This window comes from Chrysemys picta, chromosome 4 (assembly GCF_011386835.1).
Source record: "Chrysemys picta bellii isolate R12L10 chromosome 4, ASM1138683v2, whole genome shotgun sequence".
Lineage (NCBI taxonomy): Eukaryota > Metazoa > Chordata > Testudines > Emydidae > Chrysemys > Chrysemys picta.
The window spans coordinates 46,794,350-46,807,645 of record NC_088794.1 but is presented as its reverse complement, the minus strand read 5'-3'; the positions used below and the strand labels follow the sequence as shown (position 1 = coordinate 46,807,645).

Genomic DNA, 13,296 nt, shown 5'->3' with positions numbered 1-13,296 from the left:
TAAGACATGCACTGTGAACGTCCAGCTCCTGGTGGAAAGCAGGGTTCTAGTCTCTTTAGACACTTCCCAGAATGTTAACCACTTTCATATAATTCTTCTTCTCTACTCAGGCTCCCTGACCTTACAGCTCTAGCTAAATTAGGGGACCAGTCACCATAGAGTAAAATTGTAGTATGGACAGGACCTAGCTCTATCTCTGTATATGGGCTAAAGTCTGCGACTGTCTAATGGGAGCATGGTTAGGTCCTATCTATATTACAGTCTTTAACCATGTTGTAAGTAGGTTACTAGACCACCAGTATTTTAACTGATTCCCTGAGGTAGATAGTTACAACAGTATAAATCTGGTGTGTGGAAGATGAGAATCAGGCGCAGTATCCTCTAAACTTGTTTTGTCCCTTTAACAATAAGGTGTACTATTTCTCCTTGTGTGTGTCTCTTTGTACTGAAGGGTTAAATGGACTGTAAGGACAGGCTTATTTGGAGTTGGAGTTCACCCTTGATTTTGTAGCTGATAGGGAGTTGGGGAGGGCGGCAAATTCCCACAGTACAAGAAATTTCCAATGCTTCACTTTTTTTCCTCTCCTAGGGAAGTGCCACACATCGTCTCACTCCTGAAATGTTTCAGTATGTACTAAATTTAGTTGTATTCGATTTAATCCAAAGGTGTATCCAGGGGAGTGTGGAACAAGTCCCTGTGATCTCAGTGCGGTTCTGAGTGAACAGATATCTGTGTCATAAAAGCATCTCCACAGTTGGCACTGATCATTTACTATTCCTGCTGGCAGTCTCATCAAAGCGCTGGAGGCAAAGGCGAAAGCTTTCAAAAATTGGAGACTAAAGTTAGGCTCCACAATCCATATTTAGGCTCCTAAATAAATAGCCTGATTTTTAAAAGTATTGAGATCCCAACAGTCCCGTTAAGATCAGTGGGAGATGAGAGAAGTTCATTCCCCACACCCATGCGGTGGAGCTGGCTAGCAGAGGAGAAGGGCAGTCTCCACTGTTCTGTGCTAGCGAGCTTATTATTATTATTTATATTATCGGAGCACTTAGGAGCGAACTCCATTGTGATGTGTGCTACAAACCCAGAACAAAAAGATGTTCCCTGCCCAAAGAAATTACAATGTTAGCCTCAGACAAGAGGCAACAAGAGACAAACCAATGGTGGAATACAAGGAAACAATGAGATAATATGGCCAGTATGATTAGCAATGGTCTCAGCATAACTGTTGTTATGTGGGTTTTTTTGTTTTTTGTTTGTAGGCATCACAGCAAAGGAGAGTTTTGAGGAGGGTTTTGAAGGTTGATGATGAGGTAGCTTTGTAGATGTTTATGGGGAGCTCCTCCCAACTGTCAAGGGCAGTATGGGGGAAAGCACAAAGGTGCTTGTTTGAAAATTCAAGTGGGCGATGGAGGCGGGAGTCGACTTTTCCATGCTGAATGAGAGATGAGGGGTAGGGTGGGGACAGGCTGTGATGGGCCTTGAAAGTGAAAACAAACAGCTTATGTTTGATATAATAGAGATGGGGGAGCCAATGGAGGGATGCAGAGAGGGGGGATGACGTGGTAAAAGCAATGAGCTAGGAAGATTATCTTCGCAGCAGCATTTTGAATGGATGCAAGCAGGGCAAGATTGCATTTGTCATGCCAGAAGAAGGATGTCGCGGTAATTGAGACATGAGATAATGAGAGCTTGGAAGAGAGTTTTAGTTGTGTGAATGGATAGGAAAGACCATATTTTACAGATCTTCTGCAGGAAGAATTGGCAGGATTAGACATAGCCTGATGTCTTTGACTGGGACGTAGGTGGTCATGCTTAGTGGTTGGGGTCTAATGGTCAGAGAAGGAGTCACTCCTAGTGGTTAGAACAGGAGTCAGTAGCCAGGAATTGGAGCCCAGGTTGAGATCTGGAGCCAGGAGTCGGAGCCCAGGTGCCAGAACCAGATGCCAGAGCCAAAAGGCAAATCCAAAGTCAGAGGTTAGGAATCAGAGCCAAGGATCAGAACTGAGTTACCTGGAGGGAGACAAGGCTGCCCAGGAACTGGCTGTGCTGCAGGCCCTGCTTCCAGACTGACTGTGCTGCAAGTCTTGATTCCGGCCAGTACTCCCTCCTTGCAGGCGCCTCATGGGGACCTTGGGGCCTGGTTTCTCCGTACTTCCAATGGAACTCTCGTAAGAGGTCCAGGGCATGGCTGTTCTTCCTTGCTTCCCAAGACTGCTCATCTGGAGCATACCCTTCCCAGTCCACCACGTACTGGGGCTTTCCTCTCACTCGCTGAGAGTCGAGGATCCAGTGGGCCAAGTACTTTCCTGTCTGTGGACTTTTGTGGGTGGTGGACTGAAACAGTTTGGATATGGGTTCTCGATATAGGGCTTTAAAAGTGAGATCTGAAAGACAGGATGGATCTTCAAGGACTTGGGCATCTATACAGTAATCCGAAGGCCACTGGCTTCACCCATTTTATAGTCTTGAAGGGGCTCGGGAATGGTAGTCTAGTTTGGCAGATGGGCGGCTTGATTTAAGCTTCTGGTCAAGAGCCACACTTTGTCCTCTATGGCCAGATTGTGGGCAGCCTGAGGGTCTTGGTCTGCCTGGTGTTTATGGAGTTCTTTGGCAGACTGCAGGTGTTCTTCAGCTCCCAGGTGCCAGAGCCAACAGTCAGAGCTGAACTCGGTCAGGAATTAGATCCGAGGGTCATAACTTGGTTACCTGGAGTGAGGGGAGGCAGGAGCAGGGCTGGGAACCAGCAGGCACAGGAACTATTGTGACCATTGAGCAGCCACTGATCTGCTGTTGGTCTTAAAAGTCAGTCAACTGATTCTTCCAATCAGTCAGGCCACGTAGCCAATCGGGCAGCCTATTACAGGCCAGCTCTGCTCATTTTGTTGAGCGACTGGCTCTGCTGCAGGCCCTGGTTGCTGACACCTAGATTTGTGGAAGTAAAGCAGAGTCAAAGATGACACCCAGGTTATAGACCAGACTGACAGGCAGGATGGTGGTGTTCTCTACAGGGATTGAGAAAGAAGGCAGGGGGGAGGGATAGCTCAGTGGTTTGAGCATTGGCCTGCTAAACCCAGGGTTGTGAGTTCAATCCTTGAGGGGGCCATTTAGGGGTCTGGGGCAAAAATCAGTACTTGGTCCTGCTAGTGAAGGCAGGGGGCTGGACTCAATGACCTTTCAAGGTCACTTCCAGTTCTAGGAGATAGGATATCTCCACTAATTTAATTTTTTTTTAATTTAAATTTTTAAATTTAAATTTAAAGGCAGCAGAGAGAGCTTTGCGGAGCAGCAATAGGAATTCTTTATCAGCTGTGTTGATTTGAGCTGATGGCATCCATGAGGAGATGTTGGAGAGACAAGCCAAGATTTTAATTTGGGCAGAAGGAGACAGGTTTGGAGCATAGAGATGGTAGCTTAATTTGTGTTTATGGATGAAATTTCCCAGAGATAAGATGTACAGGGAGAAGAGAAGGACAGAGCCTTGAGGAAGCCCCACAGAAGGTTGGAAGTGGCTTGGGGAGGGATGGTGGTTGCCTATCCCCAGCCAGACGTCTTGCTAAAACTGGTACGTACATAAATTAGACAGACAGGAGGACAGACACAAGGAATGTAGATATTTTCTTCCCTCTCTAAATATACAATATAGTTGAACAGAAATGGAGTGGGCCACTACTAGCACCACATGCTACTTTATTTCCCTTACAACATGTCTGTACAAATGTTAGCGTTATTTTTTCTGTGTTAGAAACATGCGCTGTAAATAATGGTGGCTGCGACCGCACTTGCAAAGACACCTCGACTGGAGTTCATTGCAGCTGTCCCATCGGATTTACACTCCAGTTTGATGGGAAGACATGTAAAGGTAGATTTTGCACTTTTGTAAACATACCTGTATAAACACCTAGCAGCAAGTGCACTACTCTCAAAGGGAAACTAGTTGAAGCATTCCTGAGAAAAAGCCAATGTGTATCTATCTGGGCATTGGAGAGCACTAGGGAAGCACTGAGGCAGGGAGAGATGCACAGTCCCCTTTCACATGGTCCCTGTTGCACTATCCCTAGATATGGAGCATATGAGTGCAAAGTATCTCTGCTTTGCCGTTGATGCCCTTCCGATCTCCAGTATGGCCTCTTTTTCTAATCAGGATGTAGCAATGCACTGGTGGTACAATGGAGGTAAATGTAGCCTGCTAGTCCACCTGCCAAGGCATGCATGCAGGCTATTACAGGTGTATATCCCCATGGAGGAGCAGACCATCAGCCTGATATTATAACAAGCATTTGAAGGGTCTAAACGTGAAGATGGGTGTGGAATTATTTATGCTGTGCCAAGCAGATATAACAAGGAATAACATGTTGAAAATGAGCAAAGGAGAATGTAGGTCGTACATATGAATAAAATTCCCAAGACTGAGGTCTGTTAGACTTGTGTCAAGAAAAGTGATGGAGTCCCTTTTGCTTGGCTTATTTAGAATTAGACAAAGAACTCAACAATCTGACATTGGCATGGGCAGGGTAAAGTGACCTTATAGGTCTCTTCTGTCTGTAAATTCTTAAATGGTTTGGCAAGGAGGAAGAGAGAGAGAATTTTTACAAAGTTAAGACCTTTAAAGAGAAAAGCTTAGTTTAAGGTTCTAAAGCCTTTCCAGAAGGACGAATGACTTTATCTTCTCTAATCAGATGAGATGAGAAAGAGCCCCCTGTATGTGTGTGCTCAAGCAAAAGTGAATTTGATAGCAGTATGTTAGATGAACGGAAATAATACAGAAATGAGGCTGAACTGCAAAGATCATTTCTGAATCTGAATTTTCCCAAAGTTCAAGGTGATTTAGTTATTGAATCTTGTTCAGGACTCTTCCAGCAGAGAACTTTCCAGTCAAGTCCAGCCGTTTCATCCATAGAACATGTATGTCTTTGGGATCTACCAACGAAAGGAGACCAAACATGTTCCTTTTATTTCCTAATCACTTTTCTGTTACAGATATTGATGAATGCCAGGCCAGCAATGGAGGCTGTGATCATTTTTGTAAAAACACTGTCGGCAGTTTTGATTGCAGCTGCAAAAAAGGATTTAAATTATTGACAGATGAGAAGTCTTGTCAAGGTATGTGCATGGGGAGGCAAAAAAAGTAAAATAAATAAGATTGACTTGGATACCTACTGAAATAATGAGGTGCTGGTAGACTCCAGAATGATTTCCATGCTTTGGATTTCTTCTTTCTAAAGTTGCTGTTAAAAATCGAAGCCTTTAGCATGATATCAGAGTGGGAGATTTGTTTGAAAGGGTGTTCACTGTACACTGAACGGTTATCTGAAAATAATAGAGAATGGCAGAAAATGGAATTGACTATCAGGAAAGAAACTTCACTCCAGTGTGGCTATTTCTAATCTTTTTTTAGATCAGACTTAACAGGACAAATATTTATGCAGAGCAAACTTGCCAGAGAAATGTAGGATTTCCAAGATTTCTGATAGAAGTTGTTTATGAATGTATATTTTAAGGATTTATATCTCCTTTTGTCTGTTTTTTCTGTCACTTCTAGAATGTTGTAAACTTGATGTAGCTTGATTTGGGCCTGATCCCTTAAAGAGCAAATTTGGTGTAAGACTCCAGTTCTGTTCCCATTTATGTCAATGGGAGTTTTGCCACAGACTTCTATGGGAACAGGATAAGCCTCATCATGTTTAATATTTTGTTGTAGCAGCATAGAATACTTTTGGTGATAATATAATAAACATTTTGGGCCTCTGATCCTGCTGCCCATGGAACCCATGGGAGCTTTGCCGTTGACTTCAGTGGGAGCAGAATTGGGCCATTACCTAAAAAAGCAAATTCAGTGTGAAAGTGTACAATATACAAAATGATTAAAATGCCCAGGAAAAATTCAGCTGGATGAGGCAAAGACATTCTAGCCAGCATTAAAGACAAAGGCTTAAGGCATACAAAACTTAAGCCCAAGATGTGCAGTGTGATGAATCTGTGGCCTATTGATAATTGTATCCAATGGTGTTGCACAAAGCGAAGAATAGACCCAGGTGATGGTCGCTCCAGAGCTTCACTGGGGCATATTGCTTGGGCTGGGTGGAGGAAGCTTCTGCAGAAGCCCACGCACTGTATAGCCAAGGAGAGCATTTGGGTTTCTAGGGGTACCAGCCTGATGCCTTTCACCTGCACGAATTCCCAAAGCTTCCTGTCCTTTTTTCGCCTTTGGGAGAGGTATTTCAGTCGCTAGGTGAGAGGCCTAGCACAGATCTAAAACAAGCACTGCACATGCACAGTTGAGGTAAAAATTTGGCCTCCCAGTTTTGTAAAAAGGCAGAAGGAAATGGAAAGTTACTTTGAAAATATTTTTCCGGCTGACTCTGTGTTGCCTTCCCTTAAAGAAGCATTTTTTTCCTGACGACAGTCTTTTGCAGTGAAGAGAACTTTGCAGCAATTTATTTTAAACATTACTATTAAAAATATAACCTCAGTTTACTCACTTGCCAAGAAATGTCTTACTTGGCAAACTAACTGCTCTCTTAAAAGTTGTTACTTCAATATGTTACAGACTAATGGCTTTAAAAGAATTTGCTTAGGTCATATAAAGCTGTGTGTTTCTATATCCAAATTTGCTAGCTCATAAATACTTCCTTGACAAGCCAAGAGACACTAACGTATCCTTTTAAAAATTACAGACATTGATGAATGTTCTTTTGAAAGGACATGTGACCATATGTGCATCAATCATCCGGGCTCTTTTGAGTGTAGTTGTAACAAAGGATACATTCTCTATGGCTTCACACATTGTGGAGGTGAGTATAAAAAGATACTAGTGTATATGTTTGTCAGAGTGCTGGAGCAATGCTCATTAACGTCACTGGGACCCATGTGTCTAAAACCCTGTACAGCAAATGTAGCCTTTGTCTTTTCCAGGCAGTTTTTCAAAAGGGGAGACAGTCCCAAAATGAAACACAATCCTCCATGTTTGACTGTCTTTTAGCTTAAATGATTTCCGCCCCTCCATCTATGTATTGGAAAGCAACAGGGACCATTAGAACAAACAGATGCATTCCACATGTAGATACTAAGGCCATGATCCAACCGTGTTTCCACATGAAAAATTCCCATTGATTTCATGTGGCGTTCTGTACACTAATTGCAAACTTGTAAGAAAAGGCTTCAAATGAATTATGATGTTAGCTATTTTGCAGGTTTTCTTTAGAATAAATGCACATTACCAACAAGCCTAACAGCCAGATCCTCATTTGATCTAAACTGGTGTAGCTCCACTATAGTCATGGAGTTACACTGGTTTATACCAGCTAAGAATTTAGCCCTAAATTGTTTACTTCTGATTCCAAAGAAACCCTAAATGAAAGAGACCAATATGTTGACATGAACTTTGGTCTGACATCTGAAGCAAGGAAACTTGCAGAACGTTCATATGAAGCAGCCTGAGTTATTTGACACTAAATGAAAACAAAGCTATTTTCATGTGAAATATGGGCAAGATCTTATATGACCACATATATGTATTCAGTTCACTGATAGGCATATGTGAATATGAGGCAAAATGGGCAGGCTTGATCTTAGGGACCATGATGCAAATACTTCGCTATTTTCACAATTCTCCTTTGCATCATATTAGGTGTTTGTAACCATGGGGATGAATTTAGGCTGGGATTCTCAGGGGAGCCTAAGGGAATTAGATACCCAGCACCCATTTCAATGAGATTTGGGCATCTAACTCCCGAGGTCTCCTTTGAAAATCCCAACCTCATTGCTTATTAATGTGAGGGACTAATTGCAGTTGGCTTGAGTCTTGTCTAATGAAGGCAGATGCTGTGCAGACTTCCCCACACAGTATTGCCATTTTCCCCTCCTGACCTGCAAGATCTCTGCCATTCCAGTCCTGGACCTTGTTTAGGCAGAGACAGACAATCAGTTTGTGGTAGTTTTGCAATGTGGACAAACAGGACCAAGTTCATTTCCCCTTTGTACTTAATGCAGTCTTATATGAACATCCTTCTATTAACATGGGGCCTGATTCTGTGACCCCTGTTCATACTGACTGGTAGTAAGGTACCATGCACCCCTGACTCAGGGTAGTGCAGTCACATCATTACCCTGCGGCAGGGCCGGCTTTAGGAAGTGTGGGGCCCAATTTGAACATTTTTTGCGGGGCCCCGGCAGGGATGACTTAAAAAAAAAAAAGTGTAAAAAAAAAAAAAAAAAAGCCTTTCATTTCTTAGCAACCGATTCCCTATAGAAAGTTCTGATTTAAGGGATGTGCCACAGTTTGGGGGGTTTTTTTTGTACCAATAGGGTTACCATACGTCCGGACGGCGATTTAAGAACCAAAAAGCCTGACATGTCCGGGAAAATACGGATGTATGTTAACCCTACCTAAAGTTCTTTTTTTAAAAAGATGGGCCTGAACTCAGTTTCACATGTGTGGGTCCCCGCCACTCCCTGGTGGTGTGTGCACATGTGTGGGTCCCAGCTGCTCCCTGCCCCCCTCACTGAAGCAGGTGTGCAGGGTTACTGCCCTGGGAACTGCAGGGGACCACTGGACATGGGGCTGGCTGGAGGCAGGGCAGGGGCTGATTGGAGGTAAGGTCTGGCTGCAGGCAGGGCAAGGGGTGCGGGGCTGGCTGGAGACAGGGGTGTGTGGGGTGGGCTGGCTGGCTTCAGGCAGGGCCACATGGGGGGTGCGGCAGGGGTTGGCTGGAGACAGGGCAGGGGGTGCGGCAGGGGCTGGCTGTGGGCAGGGGGTGCGGGGCTGGCTGCGGGTAGGGCAGGGGGTGTGGGGCTGGTGCGGGCAGAGGGTGCGGGTACAGCCCACCCTGTACGGTAAGTGCCCCCTCCTCCTCCTCCTCCCTCCCCGGGGTAGCAGCAGCAGCAGCCCGGGGCTCCGGGGCTATTTAAAGGGCCTGGGGCTCCCCTGCTTCCACCGCCCCGGCCCTTTAAATAGCCGCTGGAGCCCTGGGGCAGCTGGGCCACCCGGGTACAGCACACCGGCTCTTGCCGGTACACCGTACTGGGGCTTGGGCGTGGGGCCCTGTTAGGGGCGGGGCCCGATTCAGGGGAATTGGTCGAATTGGCCTAAAGCCGGCCCTGCCCTGCGGAGTGGGAACTGGGAACACAGGAGAATGGATGAACACTGCTGTTATGGAAACTCACAAAGATGCTGCTCCAGTGAGAGTGGAATCACTTCTAGGAAATAGCTTCACTTGGACATTCACATAAAAACTCCTGTTTATGGGTTTGATCCTGTGCCATTCAAGTCAATGGGAGAAGAATGAAGGCCTACGAGAAATGTGTTTCATATGGTGTGGCATGTGATTCTGCAGTGTGTGTTACAGAGATCAGGTAGGAAGACCTGCGTTTGTGTTGGGCAGAGAAAAAATATGTATAGCACTGGGAATAATGTCAGTGAGAGTAGCCAGCAGGTGGTGAGACTGCTCACCTGGCTTCCTAGGAGCTGCATGTTGCAAACATGCCAATTAAGACTTTTTTGTTTATCATCTTTGAGTGTGGTTGTTCCAACCTCTACAGAGCCCAGCCAGAGAGAGGCAAAAATATGACGACATTGCTGTCACAGTTCAGAGCAATGTATTTCCCCTCTGTGGGTCCAGCCAAGGCACTCGCTCTCAGGCTTCCAACTCTGCAGCCATTGCCTCTCTTGGGTGGAGACCTGCCTCTCTCTCCCTTCTGATTAGCCAAACAGTTCCCTGACTATACTGTGACCTCCCCCAGCAAAAGACAGGCTACCTAAGGAGGCCTGCTTCACTTCTCCCCTCAGAGATGGGACACGGTGTAATTGACACAGTTAAGTTACCACACAGCTCTTTCTAAGCAAGCCTATTTATTCTTAAGGTAACATTACAGAGAAAATATATTAAAACAATAGAAGAATTTACATGGATGCCGATAAGATCACCAGAGATCACCCCGCACTCCAATAAGAGCTCTGGCTGGTAATGAGTCCTTCCAATCCCAGATAGGGTTTTTTCCTTGTGGGCACAGGTTCATCACAGCTTCAGCTGAAAACCATCATCCAAGTCTTATGGAGCCTAAGTGGTAGGGTGACCAGACGTCCCGATTTTATCGGGACTGTCCCGATATTTCCTTGTTTGTCCCGCGTCCCGACCGACGTGCGGTTGGGACACTGGACAAACAAGGAAATGCGCCGGAGCCTGGAGCCCGGAAGTGCTCGCACACACCCCGCCCCGACTCCGCCCCCTCCTCCCCCGATTGGCTCCCTCCCCGAATCCCCGCCTCTTCCCCGGGCTCACCATTCCTCCTCCCTCCGCAAGCGCTGGAGGGAGGCCCAGGAGACTCAGAGGAAGCGCGGGGCTGGGGTGAGTAAGAGTCCGGCCTGGTCCCGAGCAGGCAGGACTCAGTTGGGTGGTAGGGAGAGGAGGGGAGCAGCCCGCGGGGCCAGGCGGTGGTTGTTCTCCCCCCTGGGCAGCGGGACTCGGGAGCAGCCGCTGCTGCAGCTCCCACTGCCGCGGGGGAGGAAGCGGCCATGGCGCTTGGCGGCTGCGGCTCTGGCGCCCCCGAACCCCCCGAGCCGGGGCCTGCGGTACCCGAGCGGGACGGGGGGGCTGGGGCCTGCTGCCCCCACTCCGGGGCTGCCGCAGGATAGCACCAGCTGGGCAGCAGCCCAGACGCGACTGGCCAGGGGCTGGGCGCAGCGTGCGCGCTGCTGGGTCCCCGCAGCAGGCCCGGGCTCGGGCTCCAGAGCCGCAGCCGTCAAGCGCCATGGCCGCTTCCTCCCCACGCGGCAGTGGGAGCTGCAGCAGCGGCTGCTCCCGAGTCCCGCTGCCTGGGGGGAGAACAGCCGCCACCTGGCACCGCGGGCCGCCCCCCTCCTCTCCCTACCACCCAACTGAGTCCTGCCTGCTCGGGACCAGGCCGGACTCTTACTCACCCCGGCCCCGCGCTTCCCCTGAGTCTCCCGGGCCTCCCTCCAGCGCTTGCGGAGGAAGGATTTTTTTTTTTGGCCACGCCCCCCGTCACGCCCCTCCCCACCGCGTCACCCTTCTCCCCCCCCCCCCCCAACGTCCCGATATTTGACTTGGGTGATCTGGTCATCCTACTAAGTGGGCTCAGGTCCTTCCAACCCTTCCCTAAGGATTAGAGCCCCTCATTGGCCTGAGGTCCTAACCATTTGCTGGATCAGAAAGAAGGGCCTGGGTTAGTTTTAATTCAGGGTATTTATCCAAAACTCCTTTTGTCTGCTGCTCTCTGGAGAATCCAGTTTGAACCAGTCTCTTGCCAAGTGGTGGTAGCTCTCTCACATGTTTCAAATTTTGTGAATTTGCCTGACCATCTCCCACTGTTTTTACTTCCTGGAGGGCTTTGGTTCCTTCCCCCCATGAAAATACATACTATTGAGGGGCTGTATGCAATCATTGGCACTTTTTAATAGAATAAATTCCTAAATTCAGTGAGTTTTGACTTAATTCAATAAGGTTTGATCAGTATATTGCAGGATACTGTATTGTGTCATATGCAGTGAAACTTATCTACGGACCCTTATGGCCACGTGCCCTAATGGCCAATAGAATATCAGTCCTCACAAAAGTTCCTCCATATTAACTGTACATCATTATGTGACCACCCCTATAACAGAGAAAAATAGCAGTCCCTTCTGTTACTAAAAGGCTTCCCTGTATATTATTGTTATGCTGGAAGGTATTAATGGCTGCCATGAAGTGGGCCTTTGATCTACAGATAAGTCAGACCTTATTAAAGCTGGTGGATGTGCTAAGCACCTATCTTTCAGGCTAAGGAGCAGTTAAAAGTCCCTTTATGTATTGATAACTAGAAACAATAGGTTTCAGAGCGGTACCCGTGTTAGTCTGTATCAGCAAAAACAACGAGGAGTCCTTGTGGCACCTTAGAGACTAACTGAGAGCTTGGCTACACTTACCAGTTAGAGTGCATTAAAGCAGCCCTGGGCGCCCTAACTCCTGAGGTGTCCACACTGGCAAGGCACGTAGAGCACCTGGACTCTGCAGCTGGAGCGCTCCTGATAATCCACCTCCACAAGAAGCTTAAAGCTTGCTGTGTCCCGGCTGAAAGGTCCTGGCGTCAGTGTGAATGAGGTGTTGCATTAGTGCGCTGTGATTGGTCTCCGGAAACGTCCCATAATCCTCTGAAGTCAAGTGGCCACTCTTCTCATTGTTTTGAAATTGGCTGGCAGGCATGCGGATATCCCCTTTCAAAGCTCCATTTCTGACAGCTGGCATGCTTATCTGCTCCGGGACAAAGCAACCATTACTGTGGAATGTTGCTGTTGTGAGTGTGTGTGAGGAGGGGGGACAAAGGGGGTCTGCTGCTGTCTGAACTTACAAGACAGCATGCTGACACGCTCTCAGCCCCCCAAAACACACTGTCTCTCTTCCCACATACACACAACACACTCCCTGTCACATTCCACCACCCCATTTAAAAAGCATGTTGCAGCCACTTGCACACTGGGATAGCTACCACAATGCATTGCTCTTTGTGGCATTGCAAGAGCTGCTAATGTGGCCACGCTAGTGTCCTTGCAGCTGATAGTGTAAACACACGGCAGTGTTTTCCCTGCTGCAGTCTCCGAACGCTGGTTTAACTCTCAGCACTTTACATCTGCAAGTGTAGCCAAGCCCTGAGAGAGAGCAGAGAGACAGAGCTCCTTGGGACCTGGGTCACAGGACTGTCTGTGAATCACAAGTCAGGAAACTGCCTGCTGCACCCAGTGTGTTAGGAACCAGCATGTAGGCGATCAGACCTTGTGGTCAGAGTGGAGCTGGAGTTGGGAGTTTAGCCAAGGGTCAGAACCAGACTCAAAATCAGGAATCGAGTTGGAGTTGGTAGCCAGAAGATGAGCTGGGGTTGGAACTGGTAGCCAATGGTCAGGAGTGAAACGTGGGGGCAGGAGCCGAGACAAGACAAGGATTAGGCATGGAGCAGGAGCAAGGCAGGAATGGAGGGCAGGGACAGGAACAGCAGCAGAGCTGAAACTGGGAGTGGAAGTTGGATATGGATCACAGGAGACAGGAAACAGACGGGTCTGAGGCAGCAGCAACAGAGAGAGACTGTGCACAGTGCTCGGACAGGCCATACAGGTCATTTCCTGGCTTTAGTAGTGGGTGTGAGCCAATCAGGCAACCACACACCTTGGGCATTCTGATAGGACTTCCTGTGGAGCCTGACCTTTCAGGATCAGTGAGATATCTTCATCTATCTCCTTTGGTGATGACAAGGGAGTACTAGAGATCCAGGGCCCCTACAGCTCTAGGTTCTAGATCCACTGA

At 47.6% G+C, this 13,296-nt stretch overlaps 1 protein-coding gene across 3 annotated transcripts in view; it reads left to right on the top strand.

The window, feature by feature from the left end:
* Positions 1 to 13,296, top strand: part of SCUBE2 (signal peptide, CUB domain and EGF like domain containing 2) — a 75,733-nt gene that overhangs the window by 29,029 nt on the left and 33,408 nt on the right. For all 3 annotated transcript variants that reach the window (XM_005291706.5, XM_024101635.3, XM_024101634.3), the window contains 3 exons: positions 3,750 to 3,866; positions 4,985 to 5,107; positions 6,682 to 6,798. In XM_005291706.5, the coding sequence (XP_005291763.3) occupies positions 3,750 to 3,866; positions 4,985 to 5,107; positions 6,682 to 6,798 (357 nt within the window). The remainder of the gene's footprint in view (positions 1 to 3,749; positions 3,867 to 4,984; positions 5,108 to 6,681; positions 6,799 to 13,296) is intronic.